Source organism: Pongo pygmaeus, chromosome 10 (assembly GCF_028885625.2).
Source record: "Pongo pygmaeus isolate AG05252 chromosome 10, NHGRI_mPonPyg2-v2.0_pri, whole genome shotgun sequence".
Taxonomy (NCBI): Eukaryota; Metazoa; Chordata; class Mammalia; order Primates; family Hominidae; genus Pongo; species Pongo pygmaeus.
In genome coordinates, this window is record NC_072383.2 from 102,287,581 (window position 1) to 102,306,400 (window position 18,820).

At 43.1% G+C, this 18,820-nt stretch overlaps 1 protein-coding gene across 8 annotated transcripts in view; it reads right to left on the reverse strand.

Moving 5' to 3' along the window:
* NT5DC3 (5'-nucleotidase domain containing 3) overlaps nucleotides 1-18,820 on the reverse strand; it is a 90,172-nt gene that overhangs the window by 28,073 nt on the left and 43,279 nt on the right. For all 8 annotated transcript variants that reach the window (XR_010122682.1, XR_010122680.1, XR_010122678.1 and 5 more), the window contains exons 6-13: nucleotides 17,714-17,851; nucleotides 14,794-14,854; nucleotides 14,267-14,369; nucleotides 14,021-14,122; nucleotides 9,691-9,772; nucleotides 8,291-8,377; nucleotides 6,178-6,318; nucleotides 1,049-1,113 (exon numbers count right to left, since the gene is read on the reverse strand). Coding sequence is in view for 1 of the 8 variants with exons in the window: in XM_054443476.2 (XP_054299451.1) it covers nucleotides 1,049-1,113; nucleotides 6,178-6,318; nucleotides 8,291-8,377; nucleotides 9,691-9,772; nucleotides 14,021-14,122; nucleotides 14,267-14,369; nucleotides 14,794-14,854; nucleotides 17,714-17,851 (779 nt within the window). In the remaining 7 variants the exon portion in view is untranslated. The remainder of the gene's footprint in view (nucleotides 1-1,048; nucleotides 1,114-6,177; nucleotides 6,319-8,290; nucleotides 8,378-9,690; nucleotides 9,773-14,020; nucleotides 14,123-14,266; nucleotides 14,370-14,793; nucleotides 14,855-17,713; nucleotides 17,852-18,820) is intronic.

Genomic DNA, 18,820 nt, shown 5'->3' on the forward strand with positions numbered 1-18,820 from the left:
TGCATGTATGTCTATATCAGCATCCCTATCATACAAACACAGGATGTGCACTCTCTCTGATGGCTGGGACCCTACATACAGAGTATTCCATCAAAATGAACAAATTCTATTTGACTGCTAATAAGTCATTTACAAACACAGCAAAAAAATATAATCATTTACACAGCTGTGTGATAAAAGCCACTAGTTAGTTGGTAGCAGTTAGAATAAGATTCAGACAGCCAACACTCTGACAGGGAGGAGGACAAACTAAATGCAATACAGCTTTGGCTTCTGCAGAATCTGAGGAATGGACTCACTGCCCCCTCTCCATGCCCCATCCACCTACCCACACACACCACCACATGAACCCTGGAGTCAGGCTGCCCACTGCTGAAGAGGCCAGAATCCCACAGTAACCACGGTTTCCAAACCTCAGAGATGGCTGTACCCAGCGGCTGGAGAAAGCCATGCACAAAGTCAGAAAAGTTCATGCAAATGGTATAAAGCATCCTCCTAGGGAAGCATGATTGTCAGTATAGGTTTCCTTAAGACAGACACCCACCAAACTTTTCTCATGGTGGGCAGGCTTTCTTTATCAGTTAACATCCTGCTTACTGACTGCACATTCTTGAAATAGCTGTGGTTACAAATAAGCACCAGGGTCGTAGGAGCCCTAAGAATTCATTGTGGGTTCAGAGCCCAAATCCAGTGCTGCCCCAGTAGCCACATTGTGCTGCCAGCATTATTAACAACTGGGCCACCAGCTGCCCAGATGGGAAGGTCAGGCAGGCAGGGAGAAGGAATGAGATGGAAAGGCTCCCTTCTCCCAAGGCCTTCGATGGCAAGGGCAGAGGAATGACAGGGGTGATGGCTGGCCTCAAGGAAATGTCACATGTCACCAACAGCAGGTAGCTGATTCTGGATCCTGGGGGAGGCAGACATACCTGGGAGCTAAAATAGGATGTTTCAACATTATGCCTCAGGCTGGCCCTGGGGAACACACGTGGGCTGAGCACAGCCAGAACAGGGTGGTGGACGCGCCACATTCAATACAGGCTGCTCTTACCTCATCTCCTTCCTTTCCTTTTTCCACTCCTGCAAAACCAGCTGTGACTCAGCATCTCTGTGAACCTGTAGGACACAAGTCAATTATTACAACTGTTTTGATTTCAAATAAGCTCATTACGTAATGAGAATTTTTTAATGAGCAGTTTTTCTAGGAGAAATTTTATTCCTTTACATCTCAGAGGCTGGCACCTGAATGAAATAATACAATTTTCAGACTTTCCAGTTGAAACCCTGTCTTCTTCACGAACAAAAAATTGTTTTAAATGTCCAATATTAGAAATGTGGTTTAACAAATTAAGATGAAGTATTATGAAGTTATTAACCTATCAGTAAAGACTACATATAAACATAATGCATGTGTATCCATATATATATAACACATGTACGTGATATACCCATTACACACATGATACATCCATTACACATATATTATATACATGTGTACAAACTATAATATACAAATACTTAGTACATGCTACCTATTATACATATTATATACATGTGTACAAACGTTATAGTTAAGTGGAAATAGCGTATATACCCACCAATTGCAAGCATGTCGAAGTATGTGCTTACATTTGGAAATTAACATAAAAATTTGTTTTAATTTGTACAAGCGTAGTACAATTATAAATAAACCTTTTAATTTAATATTATATTAAGTGTTTAATTTAAAAAACAATTATTTTTTGCAAAAGGCAAGAAGGTAAAGCACCTCAATGTGAAGGAAAAGCAGAGCATTTTCTGGTGGGCCAAAATATGGGCAAAAGGCAAAAAGAAAATGCCAATTGCCCATGATCTAACAAATGGGATCTCACAAGTCCCTCTCCAAGGTTCTTATGGCTAAACAGAAACACTGAGGCCAGAATCCAAGGTGCACATGATCGCAGGCAACAGGCCAGCTCCCTGCAATTCATGACCACAGGGGTAACCTTAGAACCTAGAGGAAAACACCAAGCGGGCAAACCATCTGCTTTTGACATGGGAGCCAAGAACCTTCTGTTTATCACATCTGCTCAGTTCAACAGCTTGACTCTGAACCCCGAGGCTGTTGAAGGGACACGTAAAGGAGAAAGGCCCCAGGAATCGGAGGCCAGGGACACACGCCCGGAGGGGGACCCTGAGCTCCGCGCCTTCATTCAGCTGCCCTTCGGGCCTTACCTCCCACGAAGCACCCAGCGGCTGGCTGGGGCGCCCTGCTGGCTGCCCTGCCATGAACCTTTCCCACCATTTATCATCTCTCTCATAGGAACAGCCCTCTCACCTGCATCCTTCCCATCAGCCGTTAAACATGCTCGAGTCTCTCCCACTGAAAAAAAAAGATTTCTCCCTGTGCCCACCCGCCTTCTCCAGCTCTGTCCCCCTATAAGGCCAAACTCCATAAAACAAGAGCCTCTGGTTCTGAAATCCACTTTAAAATATTTCAAAGACAGTGTGTGTTCATTAGTTATCACTAACCTTTCAAGTGAAACCATGCACTCTAGAGTGGGTAGATAACATTGGAAAAGACTAACCGAAGCCCCACAGAGAACTGATCCTACAGGCACTTCAGCCATCTCCATCTCCAGTGGTTGTTCATGGGCATAATCAGCTCTTCAGGGGCAAAACAGATTGGCTACATATCTTTGTCCTTGTTTGAGAAAGACATTACAATCTAGCCAGTGCAACAGCCTACATCAGTCCAGCCACCGGCCCATTTTTCTATCAGCCTATGAGCTTACAAATGGGTTTTTCTTTTTCAATCGTTGGGGGAAAAAAAACTCAAAAGAAGAATAATTTCATGACAAGCCGGGCGTGGTAGCTCACGCCTGTAATCCCAGTATTTTGGGAGGCCAAGGCAGGTGGATCACTTGAGGCCAGGAGTTCAAGAGCAGCCTGGCCAACATGGTGAAACCCAGTCTCTTCAAAAATACAAAAATTAGCTGAGCGTGGTGGTACACACCTGTAATCCTAGCTACTCAGGAGGGTAGGCATGATAATCACTTGAGCCTGGGAGGCAGAGGCTGCAGTAAGCTGAGATCATGCCACTGCACTCCAGCCTGGGCAACAGAGTGAGACTGTCTCAAAAGAAAAAAAAAAAAAGAATTTCCTAACATGTAAAAATTACATGAAAGTCAAATTTCAGTGTCCACCAATAAAGTTTACTGGGACACAGCTACAACCATTCATTCACATATTGTTCATGGCTGCTTTTGTGCTACAAGTGCAGAGGTGGGTAGCTACAACAGAGCCTACAGCCTGCACACCCTAAAATATTTACCACGTGGCACTTTGCAGAAGAAGCTTGCTGACCTGTGGTCTAAATGTGGCCTCTGACTGGTTGGTTACCTGAGCCTGCACAGCCTAAAATATTTACCATGCGGCCCTTTGATGAAGCTTGCCGACCCGTGGTCTAAATGTGGCCTCTGACTGGTTGGTTACCTGAGAAGTGTCTACCAATGCCAGCACCACCACCATGAACCACAGCCATTTTGGAATGCACTTCAAGGCTAGCTAATGAAATTACAACCAAAATTTATATACTTCTATTTCATTCATTAGACTTGGCTCCAAATGACACTCTGTGAGGTCAGGAGTTCGAGACCAGCCTGGCCAACATGGTGAAACCCCATCTCTACTAAAAATACAAAATTAGCTGGGCGTGGTGGCACAAGCCTGTAGTCCCAGCTACTTGGAAGGCTGAGAGAGGAGAGCTGCTTGAACCTGGGAGGTGAAGGCTGCAGTGAGCCAAGATTGCGGCACTGCACTCCAGCCTGGGCGACAGAGCAAGACTCCATCTCAAAAAAAAAAAAGAAAAGAAAAACAAACAAACAAACAAAAAAAACAAATGACACTCTGCTGGCTCTGAAAAAATCAAACCCAATCTCAGAGGACCAATTTTTCTCCTCAGAAAACTGTCCAAACAATGTGCTACATGCTCTGAAAATAATCCCCAAGGGGGAGTTCTGGAAACATCTGCCACAGGCTCAGTGGAATAACTTATAACTTTCTAGGGGAACACTGAAGAAGAGGGTGACAGTGAGACAAGACATTGATTTGGATTTTTTTTAGTTAGCAGCTATACACCTCTATATCTTAGTTGATTCCAACTTGACAGAACTCTGTACAAAGTGCCAGAACCCAAGGCAATCAATATAGGTGCATGGAGGTTAAGGGTCTAGAGTCGGTCGGCCTGTGTGTAAACACCAGCATCACCCCTCACTAGAGCAAGTTATATCTCCTCTGCGCCTCAGGGTCTTCATCAGTAAAATGGCAGTAATGTTTCAGACCTACTTCAAAGAGTTTCTGTGAAGATGAAATGAACTTAAAGGTCTCGGTGTCCAGAACACAGTAAGTTCTTACGACATTTCTACATAGCCTGATTCGGCCAACCAAGAACTGTGATTTCTAGAAAAGTCACCTATCTCGCAGTCTCAGTTTTCTCTCCTGCAAAATGTGGGCAGCTATGTAAACCTCAATTCCCTTTTCTGCCTTCCCTCACCCCATACCTCGTATAATTAATTTTACAAACCACAGAAATATTTTCAGCACTTCCATTCTCTAAAACACACATTCCTTAATAGTCAACTTTTTACACAGGTCAGAAAAAGGAAAACAAAATAAAACCAAAAAAAAAACAAAAAACTGTTTCCAAAGCTAAAATATACTGATACCATCTACGTGCAGTTGTGTTTGTACATATGACCAGCTGCCAGGGTCACAGAGACTTCACTGAGGGTGAGTCAAGCCTTGCCTATACCCAAATCCTCTAAACAGGAAGACACATTAGAGCAATGTTCTGAAGCATGGACTTGGGGACTTGGTTCAAGCCTTGCCCTGCCATTTTATGACCTCAGACATAAATGATACCTAACCTCTCAAAAACTGTTTCCTTATTCTAAAATGGGAAAATTGTACCTACCTGCAAGGGACAGCTGTGACTATTAAATGAGCAATGTGTATAAAGCCAGCACTCAGCACAGTGTCCAGAACATAAAAAGTAACTATTAGTAGTGTATGACATGCACAGACTCTAAACTACACTAACTCAGAATTGACACTGTATATTTTTAGTAAATCATCTCACAGACAAGCATAGCAAGGGAAACAAAATAAATCCTCATCAGAGAAGAGCCAAGAACTAATGGAGCCCAATGCATCCTGGAAACAAGGCCCAGGGGGACGTGCAGGGCCCCATGCTCTGGAATGCATGCACCTGGAGCCAGAATCTGGCCTGCTACTCATAGCCCTGCCTGATCTCACTGCTCAGCCACCCCCAAGCAGAGTGCCAGCTGGGGCAGGCAAGGCAATTCCCTGTCCATTTCCAAAGCCAGAGGGCAGGCATGGGCAATAGGCTGTGGCCACAGCTTGCAGCTGTGTTAGCCAAGAGAGCAAGCATCTGTGCCCAGATCCTCAGCCCATGCTGAGACGGCTGTAGCCCAGGCAAGCTGGAGCCAGAGAGAAAGCAAGGTGCCTCATGGAACTAGAAAGGAAAGGGGCACATGGAGAATTAAGGGGATACAGCTACAAAAGAGAGGCAGCTCCCGTGGACCAGGAAATGACTGATAAAACTGCCATTCCTCACTTACCAGCCAAAACTGGCTGCCTAACTTAACTCAAGGAAGTAACTGCCAGGGAACTCCAGTAAGCCAGCAAACTGCAGGTATTATCCTCAGAATCAACTGAAGCTGGACCCAGGGATCTTGACTCTTGCTTTGAGACTCTCTCCAGTAAGCCATGGTGCCTAGACTGAAGTGTTTGCTCCACAGGCCCCTTTCTTTCACAGATGAGGAAACTGAGGCCCAGAATGGAGAAGTCCCACTATAGCAGGTGCAGACAGAACCAGCACAGACTCAAGCACTGGCAGGGCTTCCTGAATCCCAGCACCCCACAGGAGAGCTCCTAGCAGGCTTCAGTGTGGAAGTGAGGACACTGGATCTTCACTGACAGAGGAATGTGAGCAAACACCTGCATTAACACAGGCCCCATAAACACTGTCTAGGCAAAAGAACCCCAATCGTTATTCTACAGTCTACTGAAAACAACTTAAGCCTCATATTTTATAACAATTAAGCAGAAAATACCTGAAGTAACTTTCTAACTTCAGGCTTAAAGAAAAAGTGAGAGAGAAAAATAATATATCCAAACCTGCATCTGTTCCAATAAGCCAGTCAAGGTCTGCAGCCAGGTCATGGTTTGAATGTATTGCTCCGTGTTCATGATTTTGAGCTCAGATCTCAACTCTGGGATAATTGCACCAGTCCTCCAGCCATGCTTTAGGGTCAAATCCTGATCACAAAGATCACAAAAAGTCAACATCAGTCTCAACAGAATCTAAACTATGTCATTATTTTCCCAGACATGAGAGGCATTCATTTAATTACTTTTTGATGGTAATGGTTAGTTATTCATCAAGCTGAATTCAATGAATTACATTTAATTAAAACCTATTTGGCCCCAGACTTTGATCATTTCATTCCAAGAAAGTTTCAGTTCTGGAAATAATTGCTGTGAGTCACAACCCCTGCGGAAACGCTAGGTCTGGAATCATTAACAATGGTCTGTAAAAAAAAAAAAAAAAACAATGAGGCCAGGGGCAGAAAGGGGCTTGACCTAAATGCTACCAAAGGTCTCCATTCAATTCACCCACAGACCTCTGTGTGCCAGGCCCTCTGGGTTATGGAGAACCATGGAATCTCAGACTTGGAATGATCACATACAACATAAGCATGCATGATCACATTTTCCATTCCAAATGCTGTCACCCCATATTTGACAACAGGCCAGAATATCTAGTATCAGCTATGTCCTGGAAAATCTAAGACATATTTAGTATGATGACATATATAGTCATCATACTAAATGGGCATTTTCTCATTTGGCAAATGTTTATCAAGCACTACTATCTGCCAGGCCCTAAATACTAAGGATAAAACAATGCACAAAAAAACTGAGAAATCCCAGCCCTCGTGGAAAATACAGACAATAAATAAGTAAAATACACAGGGGCAGGTGAGGATAAGTACAAGGGACAAAAATCAAGCAGAATAACAGGAAAAGGAGAGGAAGCAAGGAGGTTTCCATTTTATACAGGGTAGTTAGGAAGACCAGGCTAATACAAGGACAAGGTGGGGGAAAGTATGAAAATATGTGGTAACAGAAAGATTCTGGCTGAAGAACAGCAAGTGCAAAGGCCCTGGGGCAGGAACATGCTGGAGGGTGGCATGTTAAGAAGCAACAAGTCAGGGAAGCTAGAAGAGACAAAAGGCGGCAGAGGCAGAGGATGTCTTCAGAGGTGGGCTGGGGAAGGGGAAATCCAGTGGGCAACCATAGGAACTCAAGCTTTTACTCAGAGGGAGAAAGAAAGGCTTTCAGGTTTTAAAGGAAGAAGTGGTATCTGATTTATAGTTTTAAAGGTTCAGTCTGGCTACTGAGCTAAAGCCAGAATCCTAAGCCCTATGCAAGAGTCTAAGAGGGCTTAGGATGCCCACCTTCCTCACTGGTTCAATTTTTTTTTTTTTTTTTTGAGGCAGGGTCTCACTCTGTCGCCTAGGCTAGAGTGCAATGGCATGATCTCAGCTCACTGCAGTTTCCACCTCCCCAGTTCAAGCAATTCTCCTGCCTCAGCCTCCCCAGTAGCTGGGATTACAGGCATGTGCTACCACGCCCAGATAATTTTTGTATTTTTAGTAGAGACAGGGTTTCACAATGTTGCCCAGGCTGATCTCAAACTCCTGAGCTTAAGTAATCCACCCACCTCGGCCTCCCAAAGTGCTAGGACTACAGGTGTGAGCCACCGTGCCCAGCCCACTGGTTCAGTTTCTTGAAGCCTTTGAATATTTCTCTTTCTCCTAATAATACATGAAAACCTACAGCACATTCTTCTAAATATTCCCAACAGTGGCAAACTTTCAAAGGTGGATTTTATGTTTTTTGATGCAGCGATAAAAGGAAAAAGAACAACGGCATTTAATTCTTATTATTTAAATGGAAAGATTATTCTGATAAACTCTGAGTGAACTGCTTATTTCCATCATTTCCAAAAAATATTTATCTTTTTCACAACTCTGATCCATCCTGTTCTGTTAAAAAAAAAGAGACATTAAAAAAATGCAGCCTACCTCTAGGTTTTATGAAAGCATAAAGACGACCTTAAAGATATATTCTTAAATAAAAGGTACATTCTTAAATAAAAGATACATTCTTTAGTAAGTGAAACTAACACACCTGTCCCCCAACAAAGGAAAAAAGGGCCCCTCACCGCCAGGTCACTGTATATATGGTCACCAAAATACAACACTCTGGATCCTCTCCATCCAGTAAGCTTCAAAAATTCATATAAATTACCCTGTAATCAGAGAAAACTATAGTTATTATATTACAGATAGAGATCTGTCTAACCCACAGTATAAAATATTTTTTAAAAACTTTTAAAAATTGTTTTTGTTTTTATAACTTATTTTAAATATCAAAATATAAAGATAAAAGCACCTTCATGGGAAATCTTTCCTCTATGTCAAATGCACTGTTCAAGGATTTATATTATATACACCTCATTGTAACTATCTTTCTACATTTAACATGCTGTGGCCATCTTTCCATGTCAATAGTCTACCATGTAATGATAGCAGCTGGGAAGTACCATGATTCCTTTCGCCAATTCCCTGATGTTGGACAGTTGACACTATCTATTTTGTAAGCAACTTCATGATAAACATTCTCATAGCCAAGTTGTATTAGCTATTATCTTCATAATTTTCTTAGGCTAATTTCCTAGAAGTAGAATGGCTTTATCAAAGCTAATTTTTCAAGGCCTAGAAAATACACTTATTGCCAAATCCATCAGATTGTTATATACCCACCAAGAACGTATTCATATTTTTAAAAAACGAACTTTAGTAACACAATAATGGTCACCGATGCAATAATTCATTCAAATATTTGAAAGCCTCATATGACACCAAAATATATTAGAACTGTACACAGGCTAGGTGTGATGGTTCATGCCTGTAATCCCAGCACTTTGGGAGGCCAAGATGGGCGGACTGCTTGAGCCCAAGAGTTCAAGACCAGCTTGGGCAAAATGGCAAGACCCTGTCTCTACAGAAAATAAAAATTGAAAATTAGCTGGGTGTGGTGGTGCATGCCTATGATCCCAGCCACCTGGGAGGCTGAGAGGGAAGGATCACTTGAACTCAGGAGGTTGAGGCTATACTGAATCATGTTCATGCCACTGCACTCCAGCCTGGACAACAGGGCAAGACCTTGTCTTAATAAATTTTTTTTTTAAACCCACAAAATTGTGTACAAAACATGTATTGTCAGAAAATAATTAGTAATTTGAGTGAATAATATGCCATGAGTAAGTGTTCCTTAAAGAGAAATTTCCAAGGTTTACTACTGGCATCTTAAATGTTACACACTATGAAAGTCATGCCTTAAATTTTGTTTTTAAAAAAACATTCAATTTTGAGTTAGATACTAGCATATTGAAAATATATTGACTTAAACCTAAGTTTACCACCAAGTTATAATCAATCAGTTCATGGGAATCACTCAGAACTGTGCCAGGCACACAATAAGCCACAGTGAACATCAGCTATTAGCATTATTACCGACCACAAAGCAAAGCACAAAAAGGATCAGCTGGTCATGAGATACCTGCTTGTATATCTGGCCTTTCTGCAACTTATGGATTTTATCCCAGAGTAAGACACCTTTCTCATTCATCTTTCGGAAAGGCCTAACAACAGAAATGGGAAACATTATGACATGGAGTAGTACAGGCTGTCCGCTCTATGAAATACCAGAGTTATTCACTATCACAGGAAGTAGCTCCCTGCAAAAACCTAAAAAAAACCCGAAACCAAAACTCCACCATCACATTCCCTGGCCTAATTCAATACGTCCCAAATTGTGTGAAGCCCAGTATCCAAAGGTGTTCCATGAAAAAAAGAATTCCAGGGGGCCAGGCGCAGTAGCTCACTCTTGTAAGCCCAGAACTTTGGGAAGCCGAGGCAGGTGGATCACCTGAGGTCAGGTGTTCGAGATCAGCCTGGCCAACATGATGAAACCCCATCTCTACTAAAAATACAAAAATTAGCTGAGCATGGTGGCAGGCACCTGTAATCCCAGCTACTCAACAGGCTGAGGCAGGAGAATCGCTTGAACCCAGGAGGCAGAGGTTGCAGTGAGTGGAGATTGTGCCACTGCACTTCAGCCTGGGCAACAAGAGAGAAACTCCATCTCAAAAACAAAAACAAACAAAAAAAAGAATTCCAGGGTCATATAAATTTGGAAAACACCATGCACTAAATATGTCCCTCTTAAATAGCTATTGATGGCTCTGAAAAGCCCTGCTGTAATCAGCTTTCTTTCACTTAGATTTCCCGGATTTATTTGACCATGCAGAAAACCTGTTTATGAAGAAAAGTTTACGGAAATACTGCCTTAGTATATTTATCTGGCTTTATACCTGAAATTAAGCCACTCTAGATAAAAAACAAATCAGAAGACCAGAAGCACTAGTTTATGGTGGAAATTGGGAAGTAAGGATAATGCCTTACTCCTCACCCTGGCAGTGTTAGCCCAAAGGACTCACAGTTTGTTTGCCTTAAGGTAAAAATAAGTGTTACCCTAAAAAAAAAATTTTTTTTACCTAATTGTAATACAGAAAAATACAATGAAAAAAAGGTACACGACCCAGAATTCTAGACCCACCATGTACACTTAACATTTCAGTTCGTGTTTCAGTCTTTTTATGAAATTTATCTTTCTTTCATGACTATAAAATGAGGATCACTTTGTGTACGCCAATTTATATCCTTTTTCTCTAATATTGTGAGCAATTTCCCAAGTGATTACATATTCTTAAATACATCATGTTTTACAGTAATACAACATCATCTTTTTTTTTCTCCAATTCCTTTTTTTGTTTGTTTGTTTTTTTGGAGAAAGGGTCTCATTCTGTTCCCCAGGATGAAGTGCAGTGGCACAATCACGGCTCACTACAGTCTCGACCTCCTGGGTTCAGGTGACACTCCTACCTCAGTCTCTCAAATAGCTAGGACTGCAAGCATGCACTGCCATACCTGGTTTATTTTATTTTATTTTTTTGAGAGAGAGTCTCACTCTGTCGCCCAGGCTGGAGCGCAGTGGTGCAATCTTGGCTCACTGCAACCTCCGCTTCCTGGGTTCAAGCGATTCTCCTGCCTCAGCCTACTGAGTAGCTGGGATTACAGTCGCATGCCACCATGACTGGCTAATTTTTGTATTTTTAGTAGAAATGGGATTTCACCATGTTGCACTCCTGACCTCAGGTGATCTGCCCACCTCAGTCTCCCAAAATGCTGGGATTACAGGTGTGACCAACTAATTTTTTAATTATTTGTAGAGACAAAGTCTCCCTGTGTAGCCCAGGGTGGTCCCAAACTCCTGGACTAAAGCAATCCTCTGGCTTCAGCCTCCCAAAGTGCTGGGATTATAGGTGTGAGCCATGGCACCTGGCCCAAGTACATCATTTTTTTCTTTTTTTTTTTGAGATGGAGTCTCACTCTGTCGCCCAGGCTGGAGTGCAGTAGCACGACCTTGGCTCACTGCAAGCTCTGCCTCCTGGGTTTACACCATTCTCCTGCCTCACCCTCCCGAGTAGCTGGGACTACAGGCCCCTGCCACCATGCCGAGCTAATTTTTTGTATTTTTAGTAGAGAGGAGGTTTCACCGTGTTAGCCAGGATGACATCTCCATCTCCTGCCCTCGTGATCCGCCCACCTCAGCCTCCCAAAGTGCTGGGATTATAGGCGTGAGCCACCGCACCCGGCCAAGCACATCATTTTTAATGACTGCATAATACCCCCTCACATGGCTATTCCAAATGTAACTAGGCATCCCCTACTGTAGGGCTGTTAGGTTGTTTCTGACCTCTCTTTATTATGAATAACACAAGGATGAATACAGATGGAGAATTATTCAGCTCTTACCCTAGGCTTCGAGAACAAAGACCAAATAGATGTTTGGGGGAGGGGGCTGAGACACCCTGCCTGCTCCATCCAGGGAAAAGAGTCCAGGATCCTGCCCCCTCACTTTTTATAAAGATAACAGAGGAGCTCTCTGGTGAAAAGAGAGACAGGGCCCTTCTCCTGATCACACCCCAGAATCCACTAAGAAAATGGTGAGGGCATTGTATCAGTGACTGTAGGGCCCCCAACCTCCCCCACTTCTTCCTCTAGGACAGGAGTGCCTTTGACCACTCTGACCCAGCTAGGTGCATGTTTTCCTCTGTGTGCTTCAAAACTCCCAGACACCGATAAAGGTTTTTATGTTGCTCCCCAAGACACTGGAAGAAACTAGCCCTGGCCTGGAGCCAAATTCCTTAAACCCTCAATAAACTTCACATCCTGACCCGCTCCTGGTGGATACCTAGGTAGAACATCCCTTTCTCTCCTGTCTGCCAGAGCAGGGGTCCCCAGACCCCGGGCAGCAGACCACAGACCAAAACTGGTCCATGGTCTGTTAGGAACCGGGCCGCACAGCAGGAGGCCAGTGTCTGGTGGGTGAGAGAGCATTACCGCCTGAGCTCCAACTCCTGGCAAATCAGTGGTGGCATTAGATTCTCATAGGAGCAGAACCCTATTGTGAGCTGCACAAGCAAGGGATCTAAGTTGTGTGATCCTTATGAGAATCTAATGCCTGATGATCTCAGGTGGAACAGTTTCATCCTGAAACCATCACCCTACCCCCACAAACCTGCTGGAAAAATTGTCTTCCACGAAACCGGTCACTGGTGCCAAAAAGGTTAGGGACCCTGTGCCATAGGATGCACAGCAGCCCACTCTGTAAGTCGGTTCCTCTAATAAGCGCTTTGCACTGATCACCCCAGCATTTAGTGCTTCTTTCTTTGGAATCCCAACCAGCCCCATCATGGGACGGTTTGCAGCTCTCCCATGTAGGAACTCCCTTGCCGCTGTCTTTGGGATGACTCCAGCCGCCAGTCAGTGGGACAAAATAGTAACAAAGCAGCAAGCCACAGTTTATAGCTGTTTTTCATCACACTCATTTTCTTGAATCCCACCCAGCATTTTTGAGTCCCTGCACATGGTTCTTGGTTTGCCTCTTCTTCCTGGAGTCACTGTGACACTTGGAAAACTGGGACAAGAGGAATTTAAAGCATTAACTGCAGGGCACCACACCCTGATGCTTCAAATCACCTAACAGAGAGGAACAGACTACCTGCTTACCAGCTACAGAATAAACATGGGGGTAAAAGTGTTTCAAAACTTGCCCATTATTATACAAATACGAGTAATTTTTTTAGAACCCTAGTGCAGTGATTCTCAACACTGTGGGCATTTGTGGAGAACAGCTCTTTGTGAACAGGCCTGTCCCACAAGTTAAAAGATATTTTAGCGTTCCCTGATCCCTACCCACTAAATACTAACAGCACACTCTGTCCCTGTCACAGCCTAAAACTTACCTGCTTCCCCATTCCCAGGGCTACAGTGGCAGGAAGATATTAAGACGTAATAGATATTTACTCCACGTGATGCAAAACCTGTGTTGCACAGCAGCTCTGCAAAATCCAACTGCAATTTTAAACACACTAATGAGAGCTCTATTTAAAGAGCTACCCAACAGGTAGTTTTGTTGTTGATGTTGTTTTCTGATGCTTCACAATATGTCTGCATCTAAAGATCTAATTTACTATGTGATAGTAAGTTTGGCTTTTTCATCACTGCCAATCATTTTCTTCAAGCCTACCTCATGGGTCTGAAGCAGCTCAAGTTGAACTGAGAACCCTTTCGATGCATGCAAACTGTCTGTTACGTGCTCATGTCACTCTCCTTGTGATTACTTGCTAGAAGGGTAAAATTTAAAAGCTATAATCTCACATGCTTATGATTTTGCAACTGGATTTTACCAAGACACACCATCTATATATTCACAGCAGCAAAGGAATAAAATCTAGTAGTCCCCTAGAAAAATAAACACTCACCTCCGCTTATCATTAAAGAAGTTTGGCTTCTCAGCCTGAACAATGACCACATCGAACAGGTCCCTCCAGTCTTTCCCAACGATATAACTCATCCCTTTGTCCCTAGGGCAACAAGTCAGCCAGGTTAGTCTAACATTAAAGGGATTAACTATGTTTGTAACTTTTTCTTTCCAATTTCCAACTGCTAAAACAAATGGGATATAAGGAGTGTGCCAGAAGCTAGCAATGAAACACAGAGCAACTTACACAAAGCTACTGGGGCTATTGGTGATGAGAAACATCTTCTTGCCATGATCAGCCAGTTTAGCCAACACTGCACGGGTCTGCTCAGCATAGCAGATGTACTTTTCTAAGAGCAAGAGAAAAATTCACACACAGATTCAGCATGATATTGGTCAATCTGCAAGTACTTTCTAAATGGGGGTTTGGGTCCAGCACTGTCCTAGGCACAGGAGAGGGAATAAAGGCCTTAAGGAAGAAGCTTTGTTCAGTGGAACATGGGTACATCTGGTGCATCATTCACAAAGACCCTGCCTCCTCGGTCTAAGTGGAAACAACTAAGTGGCTATAGCTGCCAGTGCCTCTCCTTTTAAGTCAGAATTATGTCAAGTTCCAGGACAAAGAGGAGACGGCTAACATGCCAGGATGCCAGGTCCTTACAGAGCACTCATGCAGCCCCTGCTTAGCACCTGGAATGCAAAGTAAAATGCTGGCATAGTTGCACAAGAAACGGAAAGGCTGAAACTCTCTTCATGATACTGCTGTGCACATACCAATGTCTGCTTCAATTGCTCTGTACATTATTCCTTTGATGTGGACGTCTCGAATTGAATCCTGTCAAAAGATACATTTTTAATCAGCGAAAATACAACTGAGATAACCTGAGTAACAGTACAAGTAAAATGGCAGTCATAATAACTTCTGTCCCTAGAAAGTCTGACAATCCAGGCACTACACAAAATCTAAATTCTGGTCCATTTTCTTTTTTTTTTTTTTTTTTGAGACAGAGTCTTGTTATATCACCCAGGCTGAAGTGCAGTGGTGCCATCTCAGCTCAATGCAGCCTCTGCCTCCTGGGTTCAAGTGATTCTCCTGCGTCAGCCTCCAGAGTAGTTGGGAATACAGGCGTCCGCCAGCACACCAGGCTAATTTTTGTGTTTTTAATAGAGGCAGGGTTTCACCATGTTGGCCAGGCTGGTCTCCAACTCCTGGCCTGAAGTAATCCACCTGCCTCAGCCGCCCAAAGTGCTGGGATTGCAGGCATGAGCCACCACACCCGGCCAATTCTGGTCCATTTTCATAGGCAGCCCCTTGTGAAAGCCAAAGTTTCCATGGTGATGGTGGCAATTTCCAATGCAATATTCAAAAGAGTGCTTGGAAGAGGTAATTTCTGTGAATAATTCTGAATAAAGTCCCACATGATAGACAGTAATTTATATGCAGTACTGTGAACAAATGATCCCAGGCCATCTGGACAAAGGGAGTTATTGCTCTTTTATCTTTGTGCCCTTTCCGTCCCTAGACCCCAATGGCAAATTCTATAACACAGAATGAGAGGGAGAGACAAATAGCTAACAGGTTCCTCCTTCTCTCTTTGGTGCCACCAGTCGGGCAACGAACTGGCAGTGAGATTGTAGCTCAAGCAGAGATGTGGTCCAGGGAGAGGAAGAGGAGGCGGTTAAACTCTTTGTGGGTTCAGGAGTATGGCAGCATGATAGCTGGCAGGTGTCAAAACAGGGTCCCACTGGCAGGTGACACTGCACAGGGCCTCTATGTGGTGACATTCCTAGAGGCCTATGGAAACTTTCTGGAGCCAGTAGCAGGAGACAGAGCTGCAGGCAAAATTGTGTCTAAGCCTTAGACTGTTGCTGGGAGATTTCTGTTAAGAGTGAGCACTTCTGGACTGCAATCTCAACCTCAATTATCAGCACAAGCCTGATTCAATTTCACACCAGCAGCAGAAGGCAGCAGTTAAATGCAAGTCAGACTGCCTGGCTTAAAATCAAGGCTCTGCTATTTGCCAGCTGTGTGACCTTGGGCAAGCAACTCAACCTCACTGTGCCTCGATGTCCTTATTTGTAAAATGGTAAGAATAGTGCCTACCTTGCATTATTATGAAGATTTAGTAAGTTAACATGCCTAAAGCACTCATAAGAACAGTGCCTGGGACCTAGTAAACTCTACACAAGTATTTGCTCTTGATGGGATGGTAGTAACACTTGCAGTAAAAACTGAGCTTTCAAATCAACATCTCACCTCACGAATGCACAAGGCTGCTACAAGTGATTCTTAAAGACTTTTAAAGACAAAGTGTATATACAAAAAAGAGAACAGAAACTAAATACCTAAATTCAATTTGGATAATACCACACTGATATTGAGAAACTATAATTTATCCTCTATCTTCCTAAAACCCAGGAATCACGCTGCCAAAACTTAAATTTACTTATAAATACATAACAAAAATATTTTAGTGTGTAAATACGTATCTTTAAAAAAAATAAATATTTTAAATACATATTTTTATAAATATAACTATGTAAATACATATAAAATAATATAAACTTTTTTAGTACTAAAAAGTTCATACAGCTTAAAGAACATATATAAATATATAAACATGTGACCATAAAATACATAAATAAATTTATAAATACAAATGATTTGTACAGTAAGTCCTTAACATCTTCAGTAGGTTCTTAGAAACTGCAACTCTATGTGAAATGACATAAAGCAAAATCAATTTTTTTCCTTGTCAAAATTAAAATGACATCGAAGAAATTGGCGTTATTCAAGGACCTGTTGCACACAGTTTCACTTAAAGTCACAGTTGCCAAGAACCTACGGGCAACAGTAAGTGAGGACTTTGTATATGTTCATGTAAACATTTACATTTGTCTACAAACCCCCTCCCCCAACTGGATTCTTGCATGGCTTTTGCAGGACTTTAGAGAGCCACATGGAACCTTTGTGGGCAAAGGAAAAAGGCATCCCTTCTGGGCAACTACAGTGGCACAGGCCCCCCAGCCGGGAGCTTGACGGGCAGTAGTGGCTCAAGCCTTTAATCCCAGCATTTTGGGAGGCTGAGGTGGGCGGATCACTTGAGGTTAGGAGTTGGAGACTAGCCTGGCCAACATGGTGAAACCTCGTCTCTATTAAAAATACAAAAATTAGCCAGGCATGGTGGCAGGCGCCTGTAATCCCAGCTACTTGGGAGGCTGAGGCAGGAGAATCACTTGAACCCGGGAGGGCAGAGGTTGCAGTGAGCCAAGATCGCACCACTGCACTCCAGCCTGAGTGACAGAGCAAGATTCTGTTCAAAAAAAAAAAAGAAGAGGAGGCACCCTTGCTTGGGCAGACTCAGGGGTGAATGAGTACAGGCTGGACTTCCATCCCCATCATCCCTTTGGCCAAGTGCACCGGCCCCGGCCTTAGCCTTCTGGTCAGAAAGGATCAAAAATTGAGATAAAAGTGTCAGCACCATCTCATTTTAACAAAACTTTTGACTGATTTCCAATTCTCCTGATGTAACAACATCTTTGTTATAATGTTCAAGGTTAAACCACACATAAGAGTTCCCAGCTAAGAGACTATTTAAAACACCTAACCTAGAAAGGAGGTTCAAGGCTCTGTGACTCCCACTGAAAAGGCTGAAACAGACTCAGCACCATGATCTCTCACTGTGGATACAACCTTGACGTCTTTGTACAGATGCACAGGCTCATAGTCAATGTTGTTCTTGAGGAAGTATTCATTCACGCAGGACAGGAGGGTCATCTCGGGCAGGGAGAAGATGTCCATGAACTGCTTCATCGTGTTTCCATGAGAACTCTGCAGACAGGGTAGAAGGAGTGCTTTAGAAACAGGGGCCCACACCAGGGACAGAGCCACGAAGCACCAGGAACAGCAGGAAGCCTTTTCAGTGACTAAACGAGATTCTCATCATCAACACAAAAAAGGAAAGTTCTAATAATAAAAAAAGAAAATGGGCTAGGCGTGGTGGCTCACGCCTGTAATCCCAGCACTTTGGGAGGCCAAGGCAGGTGGATCACCTGAGGTCAGGAGTTCAAGATCAGCCTGGACAACATCGTGAAACCCTGTCTCTACTAAAAAATACAAAAATTTGCTGGGCATGGTGGTGGGTGCCTGTAATCCCAGCTACTCAGGAGGCTGAGGCAGGAGAATCGCTTGAACCCGAGAGGTGGAGGTTGCAATGAGCAGAGATGGCACCACTGCACACTAGCCTGGGCAACAAGAGCAAAACTCTGCCTTAAAAAAAAAAAAAGTAAAATGTTCCCCTTGTTCCTTATCATTCACAGCAGAGCTGATGTCTCACTCTAAGTATAACTAGGATATCAAAAGAAATGCCCTGATTTCCCCCAGAGTCTAATCACCCTTCCCCTTCCAATTTCTCCTGTGCTCAATCCCACTTCTGGTTCACACTCTTTCAGGAAACACAGAGGAAAGCTGGCAAACAAATTATTGCCCATAATGACATAAAAACTCATGTAACTCTCCTGAACTGAAGCACCACCTTACGGCCCATATTTGAGCTTAAAAAAGAGCGTTTCTCTGAAGACTTGCAATTTACACTATAGATTCTCCTCGACTTATGATGGGGTTACATTCTGATAAACCTACTGTAAAAGATGCATTTATACATCTAACCTACAGAAAATCATGGCTCAGCCTAGCCTATCTTAAGCATTCTCAGAACATTTCTATTAGCCTACGCAAAGCCTATTTTAGAATAAGGTGTTGAGTGTCTCATATAATTTATTGAATACTGTAATTTATGTT